The sequence below is a fragment of the Psittacula echo genome (genome assembly GCF_963264785.1).
Source record: "Psittacula echo genome assembly, chromosome: 2".
NCBI lineage: Eukaryota > Metazoa > Chordata > Aves > Psittaciformes > Psittacidae > Psittacula > Psittacula echo.
Genome location: NC_137737.1, coordinates 1,709,411 through 1,727,213, shown reverse-complemented (window position 1 = coordinate 1,727,213; position 17,803 = coordinate 1,709,411). Strand labels below are relative to the sequence as shown.

The 17,803-nt window shown below is 43.4% G+C and overlaps 1 protein-coding gene across 1 annotated transcript in view; it reads left to right on the top strand.

The window, feature by feature from the left end:
* Nucleotides 1-17,803, top strand: part of AOAH (acyloxyacyl hydrolase) — a 69,579-nt gene that overhangs the window by 37,611 nt on the left and 14,165 nt on the right. Inside the window, exons 12-16 of the mRNA XM_080611458.1 lie at nt 284-378; nt 6,490-6,581; nt 8,924-9,006; nt 15,381-15,417; nt 16,280-16,354. Coding sequence (XP_080467584.1) covers nt 284-378; nt 6,490-6,581; nt 8,924-9,006; nt 15,381-15,417; nt 16,280-16,354 — 382 coding nt within the window. The remainder of the gene's footprint in view (nt 1-283; nt 379-6,489; nt 6,582-8,923; nt 9,007-15,380; nt 15,418-16,279; nt 16,355-17,803) is intronic.

Sequence of the window (17,803 nt, the reverse complement as noted above, 5' to 3'; positions counted from 1 at the left end):
CCTGCATTACAACCAGGATTTTTAGTGATTCGCAAGACCTCTCCCTGGTTTTCATGCCCAGTTGTGTCTCTGGGGTTGTTGGCACAGGTCTGTTAACCGGTTTTTACTGAACAGTAAAAATCCCATTGCAGGGTCTGAACAGTTCAGCCCCATTGAGAGTGATGTAGCCAGTGTCCTCATGACTCCACCAGCCAACACTGCAGTCACTCTTCAAGCACTGCTGTCCGTGCTCTGTTCTGGTTTGCTCTTTCTGCTCGTGTGACTAACAGGATGCATTCTGTAGGTGCGGATTCACAAGGGGTCGTGCTGTTGGGAGACTCAGCTGGCGCTCACTTCCACATCCCTCCCGAGTGGATGACCGTCTCGCAGATGTCAGTGGTAAGGAATCGCGTTCGGGTTGCCATAAACCACCATGCCGCTGGTTGCCGTTTGCTTTCTCCCCCGTGCTGCAGGTTGCCAAAGGGAAACAAGTGCAAAACCTTTATTTATAGTTTTATAAATCTAAATTTATTTATAATGCAAAATCGTTAATTTATAACTTACACATTTACAGTTACTGCACTGGGTTTTATAGTTACGGCCTCATGTTTGTCATTCCCCTCCCGGAGATGCTCTTCTGAAAATCAAAAGGCATAGCCCCGTGCTGCCCCTCTCATCTGACATCTGTGCAATTGGGTCAGGGAAGAGTTTGGCTTCAGTGGCCTTGTGCTGTGCCAGGGACACAAACCAGGACATCTGGCTTCCCACACAGGGCTCAAGGAGACCTGTGCTGCCTGTCCTACTTGTCCACTGGCCTCTATAGAAGGAGGACATGGATGCTTTCTGGAGAACAAGACTTATTCCATAGTGTCAGTAGCCACAGAACTGATGGAGGTCTGAGAGTTTTATGCATTTTCCCACTTCGGCTCCCAGAGCTGAGCTGATGTAAATGTTGCAGATTAGAAATTGTTTTCCTTTGTTAAACATTTATGGGCAACAATTAGACGACTGACACTGATGGCAGAGCTGATGATAAGCATAATAAATTAGCACTAATGATAATTGAGATTATCTTGTCTAATAAAGATGCTAATAAGGCCGATGGTGATGATGATTCTGGCAGTAACGCCGGTAGCAGAGCCATGGAGGCAAGAATAATCTTAGACTATGTCAGCATTTTATTATGTCTCTAATGAAGGTTTAAATAGCATTTCTCTTGCTTGAAGCTTGCTGGTCCACTAGCTGGATGGGTTGAGGACTGGTAATGGCATGCAGAGGCAGAAGCTTCAAGGTCAGGAGCAGGAGTGCAGGTTATCAAGTGAGTTCTGATGCCACCTCATTTCTGTCTGATGGATGTAGAGCAACTTGAACAGGAAGGAAATGGGTGCTCTCTGTGTAAGACCCAACCAATATGTTTTCAGTGCTCAGTTCAGCCTGGCCAGCATGTGGAGAAGATCAAGGACTGGTTGGAAAGGAAGTGGGCTGCTTTCCTGTGCAGAAAAGGTGACTCCACATTAGAGCCAGTGCCCTGCAGTGGAGCAAGGAGGGCAAAGAGAGATGTGTTCCCTCTCTGGTTCTTTTCTAGGACTATTTGCAATCTTTCCTACCAACCTGGCTAAAATACAACAGCTAAATATTAATGCAGAGATACAGAGAGTTAAGTCATATAAAACCTCACTAGCTGTGTTCAAAGTCTAGCAATAGGAAGAAATTACTTAATTTGCAGCCCACCTTAATTGAGAAAGTAATTGTGTGAGCACAAAAGAGCTAGCGAAAAAACTTCTGAGCTAATTCAGACTTTGTCACTGCCTTTACCTCTTGCTTGTCCTCTGTGCCTTGCTTTCTGTGCATAGAATGGCAACAGCAGCAATTCAGCTGCCTGGGGCTTGTGAAGCACATCCAGGGATGGTTTTGTGACCAGAGAGAGTGCGGAGGCTGTGTCCTAATCTCATAGAAAACATCCTTAATCTGGGACCACAGCAAGAATTTGAAGTTAGGGCTCTGAAAGGAGAGGAAAAGGCATTATTATCCCTGTGTATCCGCTGTTCCCCCATGCTGTCCAACTCAAGACACTTTGATTTGAATGTGCCAAAATTTCTCTGATAAGACACATAGAAAAATTGGTTTATCAAATGGTTTTCTATACAGTCAATACTAGTGTCCGTTCAAAGCTTTAATTTCCATTTCAATTGAATCTCAGCCCTCGACGTGGAATTCCAAATAGGTCTTCTCCCCCCGCCCTTAGGACTTTTATCATGCGTATAAGAAAATAGTTGTGTGCCTGTCAATTCAGATTTAGTGAGTGTATTATTTCGTTACTTCAATTTTTGTCTATCTTTTACCTATTTGATATAATTTATATATTTCATATATAAATTATTTGTATCTATCCTTACATATGTCAGATTTCCCAGTCTAATTGGGAACTTAGTGCTGTCTTAGCATTGGCCTTTCAACAGTCATATCCCCCTGTGTAATCCAATGCAAATGAGTATGCTTTTGTCATATGCCCTATGTCAAGAAATGCATTGAGTTGCATCATTTACTTGTCCCATATCAAGTCCCCTAGAGCCTTCCTGATCTTCCTGTTCTCTTGCACCTAAGTGACCAAATGCAAAGGCCTGAATCATGTTCCTGCATTCATCATGTAGGCAGTGTTGGAAGGGGGGGACTTGCATGTTCCTGCAGAGCACGTGCCTCCATCATTAACTTACCATCACCCCAGTAAATCTCCAAACACCTAGAGCATAATTACAGGGAAACAATTATACAGCTCTAAGAATGGAGTAAGTCAACTTTATTTTGGCTCTTTGCTTATCCCTAGGCTTTGGGTTTGCCAGGCTTTTCTTCTTTTAAAAGGTTCAGCAAGAACTGACCTGAACGTTCATTCGTCTGGCCTGAAAATTCCGACATTAAAAATGCAGTATAATGCAGTAGACGTGCACTTTATGAGGTTTAGCAAAGCAGAAGAAATGCTGGTTGGGTGTTCTTTTGAGGCGGATGGTGGTTTTGGAATGCTAATGTCGAAAACACCGGTGTGTCTAGCGATGGATATTGTGCTCCTGCTGCTCTGTCCATCTGCTTACAGCTGACTTCCAAATAGCTACTAAACGTAGCATTTTGTCTGGGATAGAAGTTTGCTTTTAAACCTCATTTTAGAGACAAATTTATCTTGAGATAAAAGCATTGTATGTGTGGAAATTATACCCTCTCTAGGAAGATGCAGTTTAAATATCTTGGCTCTCTATTTCATGCTGAATAAAGAGAAAAATAAGGCCATGTCTATCTGTAATCCAGTAAATACCTATTTGCCCACAGACTCAAGGTGTTCTCAGGTTTCATTAAAGTCATGGTTCATACTATATATTTCCTATCAAAAGAATGCAGCTTTTCTGTAGATGTGGGTTCAGGATGTCCAGAACACTTATCCCAAGTGGTGCAAAATAGTGTAATCCTTTGGGGGTTTTGCCCCACTATAAAAGTCAGGAGTTTGATCTGTGGAAATCTTATTAAAACCATCCCCTAGCTTCCCTCTAAATCCAGTGAATCACAGGCAAGTTCCCCCCAGCTAATGCTGTGATGAGTAAGATCCTGTATTTTGGGGAAAATAAGGGAATAATGCTTTTTAGAAAGATAGGCTGTGCTTTCCTCAAGAGCTCTAAGGCTTGCTTATTTGTATGCTTAGAATAAGAAAGTTGTCTGCGGTACTTAATGCTACCAGGAGAACTGGAACAGCATTAAAGTCAGTATAAAAGCTAATACCCAATTCCACTTCAAATTAAGGGATACTTCTGTGCTTTCAGGATTGCTGGGACTGGCATTTCTAAAGGCTTATAGGAGCATCAGGTTCCCAATGTGTTCTGATTTTGAAGATTTCTTGCCATAGGAACCCTGAACCTTTTTCTGTAGAAGCCCAGCTTGGCATGCGTGCATTTAGCATCAGCCATGGCTTTGGCTGCCCTGTATTTCAAGGTAGGACACATCTAGGATGGGAGGATGTTCCTTCAAAGCGAGACCCATCTAGAGCAACTGAGGTTAAGGTACGGCATTTGAAGCTAGGCTGGAGTAAGTTTCTAATCATTCTCTGCTAAAATCTGGCACGTAGGCTGAAGCATGGTTTCTCAGCCAGAAGAGTCTAGAGAATGGTATTTAAACAAGAGAGTTTTAAGCTGAAAGTCAGTATAGATCCACCTTTAGAGTGGGACATATTTGTATGTAAGGCTAAGCAAAACGCAGTCTGTTAGACCACGCTTTCCAAACTACATCACTGCAGAGTTCAAGGTCTAGCATCCTCCTGAAAGTTCCACTAACTACTCATCCTCACCCGTCGGTCCTGAAATATCTTCCGAAGTCTGGCTTTAAGTGCTTTGCTGGAGCAGTGTCAATGCTGAACGTACATACAGTGTTCATATGCAACTATAATTCTGGTCTTAAATGTTCCTTTCCAAACCCATTTGCAACTCAATCAGGTTCTGGCTTAAACTTAATTCATATTTAAGCTAAGTTTGCAGGAAAAAAAGAAGAAAACATTAAAAATTACTGGGACTTGTCCAATGAAAATATTGGTTTGGTGTAGAAAATACAAGGAAGTTGGTCACAGAATAATATTTCATTATTTGGGGGTTCTTTTTATACTCTTCTGTGCTGTGACTTATGAAAGATCATATCTATAGCTCTATAGTGACTATGTCAGTATTCCTGTCACCTTTAAAGCTAAGAAGAGACAAATATTGCAAATGGCCAAGAAATCTTATGAACCTCCACTTCCACTCATAGCTGTGAGCTGTGCCCTTGGATTAAGTGCTTTCTTTGCACACAAAACTATCACATTTGATGGCAGATTTGGAAGTTCCCTCCAGTCTTTAAAAAACAATTACTTTATGTGTGTGTGTATATATATATGTATGTACGTATGTGTGTATGTAGAGATACAGGCAAGGATGAGAGAGAGGAAACCAACAGAAAGATAATTAAGCCAGACCCATTTTCACCTCGGTAACTAATGCAGATCTACTGTAAGTAGGTCAGATATGCTGTTGCATGCTTTAAACTGGCATCTGCTGTGCATTAGGCTGCTCAGAGCTTGGCTTCAGGATTTCTTCCCCCTCACAACCCCCCTTTTCTCGCCTCTCCTCCCCTTTCCATGCATCTCCCCCCGTCCTCTTACTGTCAAACCCCATAGGCATGTACTCAAGCATAGCTCCCATTCATCTAAATGATGACTTTGGGAATGAGGACTTGGTGACAACCACAAAACTTAGCTCTTCTTTGGCTCCTGGGCAACCTCTGACCCTCCTGGAGAAAGAATTACCCAAGCTGCAGTGATGGTTTAAGGAAACCCCACAATTGCTTCAACACAAAATGAAGCTAATAAATTACATGGATTAAACCAGCCCGTAAGTTCTCCGATTTTATGTTTTGACCTTCTTTGGGTTATTACCTTTTTCATCAGCAGTTTCTCAGTATGAGCATGCTGGATTTATGCTTTTGTCTTTGCAAGTGTACCCCAGACCAGGAGAAGCTGAAAATTACCTCCATGTTCTCATCTCTCTGAGATGGTGCAATTTCCTGAGGCCATTTCTCCCACCTTTCATGATTTTTGACACATTCAGAGATCAAAGTGGAAATGAGCAGGGCCCTGTGTTTCGAGTGCGCAGCACAGCTTACAGCCGCAGAGAAGCTTTCCCAGAGTCAGTCACTTAAAACCAGGGACTAATACCAGCAAAAGCAGAGAAGGGCGAAGGGTGCATCTGTTTGTGTGGGAAGGTTGTGGCAGACCACGTGTTTTTCTCCCTGGTCCCTGCTGTGCTCAGAGGCCCTTCTGACTGTTGCTTCAGTGCCCGAAACTTGCAGTGAGGGTGGGGCAGAGGTTTTTAAGGGGTTGGATTCTCATGGTTCATTCTGATGGAGAGGGCAAAGGAATCTGGAGTGAATTTTGTGTTATCATCTCTTTGCCATATACCTTGGAACCTCACACTGTCATCTCTTCCTGTGCTCAAGGAACCTACCTTTGGACAGGGAGGGTGCTGCAGCAAGCAGCTGTGGTGGTCTGCAGTGCAGTACGTGCTCCATGTCAGGAGGAGTTTTGGGCTCTTCCAAAGTAAAGAGTGCCAGGAGATAAGATTCAGATCTCTCTCCTGCTTTTCCATCCTCTCTCTGCTGATTTGCCTGTCTTACAAGAGTCAGTTTTTTAAGTATAAGCACATGAGGGTGCTGAGGCCCTGGCACGGGGTGCCCAGAGAAGCTGTGGCTGCCCCATCCCTGGCAGTGTGGATGGGGCCTTGGAACAGCCTCATCTAGTAGAAGGTGTTGGAGCAGTGGCAGGGGTTGGAACTGGATGAGCTTTAGGGTCCCTTCCAGCACAAACCATTCTATGATAAGTAATTACTGCCACAGCTATAGTTACCATTGCTGCTGTCCAGTGATGCTGCAGCCAAGTGCTTGAGTTTGCTGGAAGGATTTTTTGTCTGTGAGGGTGAACCTGCGTTGATTTAAGAATTTCTCTTTCAGAAAGCATTTGCCAATCTCCCAATGGCTTTCACCAACGAGCTTGACTGGCCCCAGTTCTCAGAGATCACTGGATTTCTGAACTCCACCATCGGGTAAGCCAACAGGCAGCACAGCCAAGTTGTAGCAAGTCTTAAGGTCCCTTAAAGCACAGCAAGGAAAAGAAAGAAAAGAGTGCTTGAAAGGCAAGGTAAAAATGCTCATCAGCTCTGCTTGTGCTCACTCTCAAATCAACACTGGATCTAGGGCTTTGGAAAAACCTGTTGAGTATATAGACAATGCACAGTGCTCTGGCCTGGTCTTCCTGAAATTCAGGGTAGGTTTTACAGCTGGTCAAATTGTAGCTTAGAAGGAGCTAAAACATGAAGGAATAAACCCTAAGCTCACTGTTTCCAGAATTCCAGGGCAGGCAGAAGGGGGCATTGCAGAAAACAACAAAAATCAGTGCTTTCCTTTCTTGTTTTTCCTCCACCCTCCCCATTTCCTCTTCCTCCTGTTTCTTTTTGCTGCTGGAACAGTGGAATAACCCCAGCGTTATTTCACAGTATTCCCTTTTCTGGGGCAATCTTTCTTCCATATGTTTGCTTTTTTTCCCCCCACATTTAGAGGGAAACAGCAAAAGAAGAATTTGGAAGTGCCTGTGACCTAATTTGCTGGGTTACATTGGCCCATGAGGATGGGGAAGGGTGCAGGACTAGATGGGATAAAAGAAGCCTCTGCCAGAAAGCAGTCAAGATGGAGTCCAAATGCAAAGCAAACACTTTGAAATGCCCACAGGATTAATTGTGGAGTTAAAAAGAAATACTTGTGATTTTGTTAATCATCTTTCTGGCCAGCATTAAGAGGCTTTTGGCTCCTGCCAGGGCTGGAGGATATCATCATCAACAGTGCCTGCTCTGCCTTTGAGTTGCAGATGATTTTTATTTGCTATGTCTACGATGGGTCACCAATACAGTGAAATGCCAAAGCAAGCATGAGTCAAGCCTAAAGAGGCTCCCTACCAACAGATTAAAAAGTTGGCAGAGTATATTCTTTTCGAGGAAAAAGATCTGTTGCACCATACACTTGTACTTTCTGCTTGCTTTCTTTTCTCCCTATGCAAAAACCAGGTTCCTAGCCTCAGCTACATTCACACAGTGTATGCTTTAAGGCGGTATACTACTTGGCAAGCCAATAGAGAAGAGCTGTGCAGCTTCCCCTTTCAGAGTTAGGAGCGAAAACAACGGTTAAAAACCTACTACAATGTCCAGCTACTCAATACACAGTATGCAACTGGACTCCAAAGAATCTGAAGTGATTCACAAGTGCTCAGAGCTTAGTATTGACCCTGAAGCTGTCAGTGATAGGCCTTGGGTCAGTGTTAATCTCCTTAATCTCTTCCACATTTGGAAAAAGAAAAAGAAGGACTGTTTGGGACAGTGAGGCATTTTTAAGACAAGTGGCTCACAATCCCACATCACAAGGACTGAGTGGTGGAGACTGGTTGGAAATGTGCAGTGGGAGGCTCCCATTTACTCTGAGCCTGCAGAAATAGAGACACAAACTGATGTGGTCCATGCCCATGATGCATGAAGAGGGACACTGCTTTTTAACTAATATCTTCTGACTGAGAAGGTCTGTTTGCTTCTCCACATTCACCTGCCTGCTGTGCTGAGAACCCAAAGAGCTTGGGTGTTTCTTGCGTAGCCCATTACATGCTGTCTGGTTGATGTTATCATGTGTTTCTATGTAAATATTTACTTTTGATTGGTGATTTCAGAACTTACTGTTGTCTCCTGTTTCTCTGCATTCATCCAAGTTTGCTGTTCTTAAGCCATTTGATTCCTTTGGTGTCTTAAGTTCAAACAGAAAGCCAGCAGCCCAGATATAAATAACCAGCTTCTCCTCAGCTTCCTTTTGTGCTGTTATCCTTTGCATTTGCATTTTCATCTTCTCAACAGTGCAAAGAAAAGGAGAGAACTAATCACAATCAAGCATAACCTGTTTTCAGATCAATCCATCCAAGACTTATGGCATTGGGAAATGAATGCCCTGCCAATATTTCTTCTGTTTTATTTACTGTTCCATAACAACCAACAGAAAAGTCAATTAGTGAGCAATCAACAGAATTGTTTTGATAAATGATGTATGACAAAAAGGTTTCTTAAATCCTCATTTGAAAGGCCAGGATAAAAGCATCCTGGATGGAACATTTTCAAAGAAGCTCCCCATCAATTTACAGCTTTGGAGAAGATATCTCAGCTTCCATTTTAGGCCATCCTGTTCAAGATCTAAAAGATTTATGACCCCAAAAAAGAGAGATGGTGAAACAGAAGTATGTACATAACTGGGGCACAGAGCTGTTCAGAGATGAGAACAAGCTTCGTTTTTAACATCAGCTGTATTTTAGTAGGTATCAGATGAGTTTAACAGCTTGCACTTCCTTGATTCCTTTCAGAGGCTGGACAGACTCTCTGTACCTCCGCTTACGGAGCAGAAACCGCTGTAATCACAGAGACCTACAGAACATTTCCAAAAATGGTATGTTTTCTCACTTTTTCTAAGAAAATCTTCCACGTCTGATGCTTGATGATGTGTTAATGAACATCTTCCTTTCAGAATCAAAGAGAAACGCCTTCCTTAATGGCATAGCTTTCTCATGGGAAAATAGAGAACAGCGCTTATTTAACTCAGCATCTTTGCTCCTGGCTCTGAGTAGGCAGGTGTGTGGCTTTATCACTTTTTTCCATGCACCAAGTAAGAAATTCCACTGGGCTAAAAACCAGTGTACCCCACTGTAACTCTATGGGGTTTTTTTTGGCCATAAGGGGGGATTTAGAGGGATGTCAATAGCAGAGATGGAGAATGTCTCATAGCAAGGGTGTCCATGATGTCCTGTGACATCCTTTGGAGCTGGAGGCCAGCAAACAGAAGTCTTCTTGCCAAACTGGGTCAATGTTGCAGGCAGCTTGATGGGCTCTTAGAACAGATTATAAAGGAGGACACAAAGCTAAACTAAAACTGGGACAAAACTTAAAATTGTGAAGTTTTAATGAATGAATGGATGTTGTGAGGCTGGCTTAACATCTTCTGAAGTGACACCCTGTGTTGCCAAGGGTATGTGCATCAGACTGCCTACCTAGAATTAAGGAAAGTGTTGTGTGGTACCTCACAGGGAATGTTTGTGTAGAAGAGGAAGATTAATGCAAGAAATAGGAGACAGGGAAGAGAACCAGCTAAGCAGTGAAGAGCAGTGGGTTTGGGAGAGGAGCTGCGTCTCTCACACATCTCTCCTGAGGCTATGATTAACAATGATTAACATTTGCAGTGGTGACCTTGGAGCAAAGACCAAGGTGCATGCCTGATGGCATCTGTGAATGATGCAAAATATGAACCATCCTGAAGTGGGCCGCATCCTTACACAGGAATAATTTGGATGAGCTTGGGAAGAGCTATGACAGCAATTGAGGCAGATACAACTGTACAGGACATGCATGGCAGAGCTAATGACGAGACTCTTGGCTGTAAACTTAGTGGCTCATCAGGTGGTGGAGAGGAGAGGCACTGGAGTGCAGGATAGAGCTGGAAAGAGACTAAGGAGGCTGCAAGGTGCATCACATGCATAATTTTCTCTAAAGACAAGGAGACAGTCCTTCCTCACATTGGCCACAGATAAGACCTCAGAATTTGCCTAGGGAGGAGTAACTTTGCTGAGGATACAAAGAAGGGCTTTGGGGAAGATTAGGGCAATGGAGACTTCCAAGGGGATGTTAAGACAACTTGGCAAGGCAAAAACTAAAAGGGATTTCAGTTTTGAATCTTTTCAAGGCATAAACACCAGAATGGGAAGAATGATTTAAGCTGAAGGATAGCTCTGGTACAAGAACATGGGTTTTCATTAATCCTACCTGTTTGGAAAGGAAATTTAATAAAAAATGTTACTATCAAGGAGTGAAGACCTAGAATAGCCTTCAAAATGGAGGAGTGGGGGCAAAAAAGGAACCCTGAGTTGTTTCAAGGCAGATATGGATTAAATTTGTCAAAAGGGTTGTCTGAAAGGATGACATTCATCTCCCTTAGAAATTAAGGTTTATGATGTTAGCTTCTGTGTCTTGGATTAGGTGATGTCCCCAACGTCAGGTTTAAAAGACACTTGATTATTCTGTGATTGTCACACTGTGTTTCTATTGTATTTAATTAATTTTCATGCTTCAGAAAACTGGCTGCAGAAGCTCAGGAAAATCTATTCTTCTCGGGGAGATAATGATGCTTTATGGGATGCTCTTCCTCTCCCAAAGATGAGCCGTGTTGGCTGCAAGTGAGGAGCACTGCATTCCCTAGAATGCTGCTCAGAAACGTGTTAAATGCTTGGCATTTCTGATGAGATTTAGGGTCAGAAAGGGTCTGCCCCAGCCTCCCACCTCCAACAGACAGAGATGCTACCAGGCAGAGGAGGTTGCACAGACAAGAAGTGTGATGCAAGGATCGTTTCCAGGCTTAGGTGGGCATTTTCATGTGGAAAAATGACTTCTGGTGCCAGCACCGATGCCTCTTGTACGCCTTTCCCCTTCCTGGTCTACTTGAAGATGTCCCTACTCATTGCAGGGGGGTTGGACTAGATAACCTTTGAAGGTCTTTTCCAAGCCAAAGTGTTCTATAAGTCTATGATTCTATGATTCCTGTGGCACATGTGGCACTCCTGAGGCTTCAGATCTTTGCACATGTGTTTTACAATGTGTTTGGTGTCACAGGTCGGACACTGCTGACTTTCTCATCACTAAGTTACAGGGCACTAGAGTTGGTGGCTCCCATTGTCTCAGTCCCTCAGATGTGCTTTCTGGTGAAAGAATACTAGAAAGGCCAAACTAGGTGGTCAGTGGATGACCAGGAGTCAGTGGTTCTTCTCATTTATATCCAGTTCATCTCCGTACCTGATTCCCCATTACCTTGTTCTATTCTCTTTACATTAAGGGGCGTTGTACTTTCTGATCTTCCTTTTTCCCCATTCCTTCACAGACTTAAAGGAAAATATCTCTTACTGTGTGCATCCCTCCTTTTTCTCTCCATGCATATCCTTTGCACTTACACTACAGACACCTGCAGGATGTGAAAGGAGGTGAGCTTGGGGCAGGGCAAAAGGCTCCAAAGAAAATTGAGAAGGGAATTTGAAAAAGGAAAGACTTACAAGTGATGGAAAATCCCAGGATATCTTCCCTGGATATCTTCTCCTAATCATTGCGCCAACAGCTCATGATAAAGGTTGGCTTTTATTGCTTCCTTTGGTGTAACATTTTCCCTGAAAGGGTGGATTTAAATGGTCACTCTCAATGTCAGTACATCCAAAAGCTGGCCACCAACCTGACCTAGCCCCACCTGGGACAACTGACAGAGGTTAATAATTCATAACAAACCTGTTCTACACCATCATTACTGCTTTCAGCTTGTGCTCACGCAAGCAGCTCCCAGTCTTAATCGGTGTTTTCCATTGAAGAGCTTTGCTGAACAGATTTCTAGGGATAATTTTTACTGGGTCATTGTTTTAAACATGGTTTTGGTGTCTTTCCTGCCAGCAGCTTCTCACAGAGTTGAAGGCCATGGGCTATTTTCTGCTTTTGACTGTGAGGGCTGGGCATGAATACTCAATTGTGGGGTTGGAAAGTTCTTCCAAATGTTCTCCAGCACTTGCTGAAGATCCCTTGTAACATTAGAAGCATCCTGAGAGTAAAATCAGTTGCTGAAGTATTCCAAAGGATCACTAGAATGTCCTCAGAATTTCTAGGTAATTACAGATCAGTCTGGTAGTTGTCATCCATGTTTTGCATGAGATACTTGGATAATGTGTGCTATTGCAAAACACAGGTATTGTACGTTCCTTTGCCATTTGTAGTCTGATCTTGCCTTTGATCAGACAAATAAGGCCTTGTTAACACATGCTGTGGCTCACTCTGCCATCAAGCACCAAATATCTCACATTGGCTTCAAACTAGGATAGAAAAATCTAATTTTAAGTATTTTATTTTATCTGCCTTGGGAATTCTGGAGTTCATCAGGGGAAAACCAGACACTTCTTTCTTTGCACTGTTGCTTTTCCAATTGCTTTTACAGAATAAGGGAGCAAAAGAAGGCAGTGAGCCGTACTTATCCACACAGCAGGTTTGGTGCTATCTGGACCCAGACTCCTTCAGTGCATGTTAGTGCTGCTGCCTGTCAGTCACACAAGGTCTAAGAGCAAGAAAATCAAGTGCAGCTCCGGCATGAGCAGGGTTTATGAGATTTAGGGTTTCTTACAAGCAGAAGCAAACCCACCTCTGACTCCTGAGCTAAGACTCAAAAACCCACTGAAAATATTTGCAAAACCACAGAGAAGGGGGCAGGAGAGATGCAGGAATGGCTGCTGGGACATTCAACGGTTAAGGGCAACTGCTCTGCCTCATCTCTTTTACTCTCTCAAATGTCTTCATCATGTCTCACATCCTGCATCACAAGAACATCCTTGAAAGCTCAATTTACCTATGGAAACAGTTTTCTATGTTAAAAAAAAAAAAAAACAAAACAACCCACCTTAGTTTTCTTGATGTTTTTACTTGATTTGTAACTGCTGATGCTTTCCAAAGAGCTGCCTGTAAGTCCCCACTCTCACAGAGGTAATGCATACCCAACAACAGCTTCTCACTTATTTTGTAAATACATGTCTTGATTTCTAGAGAGCCCAATAGTTTATTTGTGCTGGAGCTGCAGCCCCAGCCTGGGGAGCTTTGCAGCAGAATGGCTTAACAGAGGGTTGCTGAACAGTAGCTGAAAGAAGGGCTATTAAACAGAAGCAAAAAGTCAGCTGGTGGTAGTTACGTTCCAAGCCATATTTTGTAACGGTTTTGTGGTGCTCTTATTCTGCTGAAAAGAGCTTCTTGACAGAAGGGCTGAATTTTGAATGGAGCAGCAACCCTTGGGGAGAAGCAGCAGACAGAGAGATAAATTCATTGTAGCTTGGAAGAACTGGATTATTTAAACCATAAAGGATTTCTTGATATATGCGGTTGGCATCACCGTGAGCGATAATAACAAAGGGGCCACTATTAAAATGCAAAGTGTATTATTGCTACCTTAGGATTTTGTCTCAGATCTTTCCCCTATACCAATCCAGCAGGGATTTAATGATGTTCTGTCCCTGAGCGTCCCCCCCAAGAACTGTGGGGAGGACAGGATTTGCTTCTCAAAGCACACTTCAGAGGTACAGTGCAGAAAAGAGGAGAAGAGAGAGACCAGGGAAGAGCTGAATGAAGAATAAAGGGAGTGTAATGCAAGAGGCGAAGGAGTGAGAAAAGAGGAGTGAAAAGACTGTGAAATAAAAGGAAGCACAAGCTGTAGGGCCCACTTCTCTGAAGCTGATGTTTCTGTACATTGATTTGAGGCGAGCTTCTTGCAGTCACAGCCCTAGTCTAATCTCAAAGTATAAAGCCTTTTATGTCTCCTTGTTTGCTATCACTCTGGCACGGCAGGTGATGGAGTTGGATCTGTGTGCTGTGGATAGTTGGGATGGATATGCATGGCCTTTGAAGACCTGTTAGTAAGTTTTACACATGAAAGCTTTCCTAATCAGGAATGCTTTTCTCATTGAAGATATAAATGAAAGAGTACAGATGCTCAGAGACGCTTATGTGTAGGTAGCTCTTTTCCTAGAGGAGGGAAGGTTTGCATTCATTTGGGTGAATTGCCATCAAAATGCAGAGCTTCTCAGGAGGGGTGCTCCTGGCCTAACCCTATTTTTCCTAAGTCTGCCACTGATGGGGAGACCACTGCAGACACCGCAATGCTGGTGCCTAGTGCGACTGAAGATGCTTTACGGTATCTTTCTCACTTCCAGCTGCCTCCGCAGGAGTAAGTGCACAGTCACTCAGGCATCCTGTATTGTATCTGCCAGGCCTGCTACAGGTGTCTTGGATACTCTGGGATGTCAAAAATGCCACTTGGTGCCTATGTTTAGGAACTGAATCAATCCAAACCTGGTATAGCTGCGTGATGCTTATTCTCTCAGAAGAGTGGGAACAGTTCCCTTTCCAATTTATAGGGGAAGTTAAAAGTAGATCGACTGTTAACAAGTCAGGTTGGCTGGTTTACAAGAGACTACTACGTTCAGCAGATGGAAAAACGCTGCCAGATCTGGATTAAAAGCCAGATCTAAACAACCCAGGGCTTGAAAGTATTTGCTTTTCTACAGTCTGAAGTGTGGAACTCACTCATATCTCTGGATATAGCTTTACACCCAAAAGAGTTACAGAGATGACTTACTGTTTCATTTTTAATGCTTCTAACAGTAATCATAGAATCACAGAATCAATAGTTAGGGTTGGAAAGAACCTTAAGATCATCCAGTTCCAGCCCCCCTGCCATGGGCAGGGACACCTCACACTAAACCATGCCACCCAAGGCTCTGTCCAACCTGGCCTTGAACACTGCCAAGGATGGAGCATTCACAACCTCCCTGGGCAACCCATTCCAGTTCCTCACCACCCTCTCAGTAAAGAATTTCTTCGTTAGATCCAATCTAAACTTCCCCTGTTTCAGTTTGAACCCGTTACCCCTTGTCCTGTCACTACAGTCCCTAATGAAGAGTCCCTCCCCAGCATCCTTGTAGGCCCCCTTCAGATACCGTAAGGCTGCTATGAGGTCTCCACGCAGCCTTCTCTTCTCCAGGCTGAACAGCCCCAACTTTCTCAGCCTCTTTTCATATGGAACATGGTGGTGGTGGTGGTGAGACACTGTGGCAGGGTGCTGGGACTGGATGAGCTCTAAGGTCCCTTCTAATCCAAACCAGTCCCTGATTCTATGATATGTTCTTTGAAATATGCAGCGACACTGTGGTTTGCACTTAATTTTGTTTGTCACTGTAACAGTGTTGTACTATTCCTCTTATTCAGGTGGTTCCTCGGGAAATCTCCTCCGCTTAATAAAAAGGTGAGTGTTTAATGGGATGCAAATGCTTGCTGTGGGGACAGAATTGTTGCTGGAGTCCTACTTTAAAAGGAGCAAGCAAAACACTGTAAGGGATGTATTATACACAAACCTCCTAAAAAGCACAGCTGCCTTTGCCTACTGTGCTCTGAAGTATGGCCTGTTTCTTGTTTAAACAGAGGGTGTTACTCCTGATTTGTAACAATAAATACAGACATTGGAAAGTCCACTGTTACTGTCTCCATAGGGATAGGATCAATCAGCTACTGGATAGTGAGAGGAAGAAACTCTCCTTTTCAGATGAAATCAGGTGGCCTGTGGGGTGATTGGGTTGGATTTAGTTTGCTTGGTGCTGATGAAGGTCACATCCTAAGGAATTACTGTTCTCTCCTATGGAAAACATAGTTATGAATCCTTGTCCCCTAACACTGAGCTTCAGACCAAATCCTGATTTGAATCTATAGGCCAATCCTACACATAAACTTAATTGCCAGGCAAACGTAGTCTTCTTCTCCCATCCCTGATTAAAAGCTTCCCATCTATCTTGATTTATGTCTTTGCCCTTAAATGAAACTACTTGATTTGTCTTCTGAATAATACAAAGAAAGCCAGCAGGGAAAACAGTGGAAAAGTCAAGTCCATAAGGGGCAGAAGGGAAGAGTAAGAAAAATCTGTGTGTAATAAAGTTTACTAACGTATAAAAATAAAGTGGGGAAAAAAAAACCCACCAAAACCACCACAGAAACCCCCAAACCTATACAAATCTAAGCAGGCTACTTATAAAGATGATCTCATTGAAGCACGGTGTGTGATTCAAACACAGAGCATATTTCCCCATTAACATAGCTGCCTATTTATCTTTTAGCTTGGCCAGAAACCAGCTGTTGGACAATCCAGCCACAGTTATCTACGCTACGATTGGGAATGACGTCTGCAACGGGTAGGGTGTAAATCAAATTAGCAGTGATAGTATCACAAATGTGAATGCTTTGGAGTAGCGGTGGTTGCTTGGACAATTACATCTCATTGCTTTGCACTTTCCTGTGGTTTCATTTGTCTTTCTTTGCTATTCCTCTGTGCTGCATGCAGGAAATACTGGTTGTGGCCTTTCTCCTGCTTCCTCTGCCCTACTCCTCCTTCTGCAGTTCTTCTGCCCCTTTCTCCTCCTTTGGCCCTTCTGCTCTCCTCCTTCTGCACTTTTCTCTTCCTGTTTCTGCAATTCTTCTGCCCCTTTCTACTCATTTGCACTTCATTTACTCTCCTCCTTCTGCACTTTGCTCCTCCTTCTATACTTCTGTCCGTTTCTGCTCTTGTGGCCCTTATTCTGCTCTTCTCTTGCTGTAGTTTTATCTTTCTTCAATACTTTCTCATCCTGCTGCCCTCTTTCTGCTTCTGGAGTTTCTCCCTGCTTTTGCTATTTCCTTTTCTCATGAGCTTTTCAGATTAGCTTGAAAACCCATCCCTTCCAGAATGCTAAAGGCAAGTCACAGCTACATTAAGCAGCAGCAGAAGGTACTGTGGGTTATTTTCCAAAGCATGAGAAGTACAGTTTTGAGAAGCAGAGTCCTTCCAAGCACAAGAAGCCAAAGGAGCCTGGAGAAGGAGCTGAGGCCTGTATTGCAGTATAGATGTAAATAACAGCACAAATAGCATAAAGCAAGCAGAAGAAAAATGAACAAGCTAGAACATTCTGCAATCACTGGAAGCAAGTGAAAAAGAAAAGGTGTACAGTACCTTGTAATCCCAGAGCTTCATCCAGAGCTTCAGCAGAGAGTACCTCACAGCTCCCATGACTTGTGTGTTCTGGCAGGGAGAGACTTGCAAGGTGTTCTCGAAGCCTTTAATAGGGGTGTGACTCTTAGAACGTGAGCTCCTATTGGCTGTAGGCAATTCAGGGCAGGAAGCAATGCACCTGGGAGGAGTCAGTGAGCAGTCGACAGGGAGAACGAAGGCTTGACAGGTTCGGAGCCCCTTTCCTTTCCTTTCCTTTTCCTTTCCTTTCCTTTCCTTTCCTTTCCTTCCTTTCCTTTCCTTTTCCTTTCCTTTCCTTTCCTTTCTTTCCTTTCCTTTCCTTTCCTTTCCTTTCCTTTCCTTTCCTTTCCTTTCCCTTTCCTTTCCTTTCCTTTCCTTTCCTTTCCTTTCCTTCCTTTCCTTTCCTTTCCTTTCCTTTCCTTTCCTTCCTTTCCTTTCCTTTCCTTTCCTTTCCTTTCCTTTCCTTTCCTTTCCTTCCTTTCCTTTCCTTTCCTTTCCTTTCCTTTCCTTTCCTTTCCTTTCCTTTCCTTTCCTTTCCTTTCCTTTCTTTCCTTTCCTTTCCTTTCCTTTCCTTCTCCTTTCCTTTCCTTTCCTTTCCTCCTTCCTTTCTTTCCTTTCCTTTCCTTTCCTTTCTTTC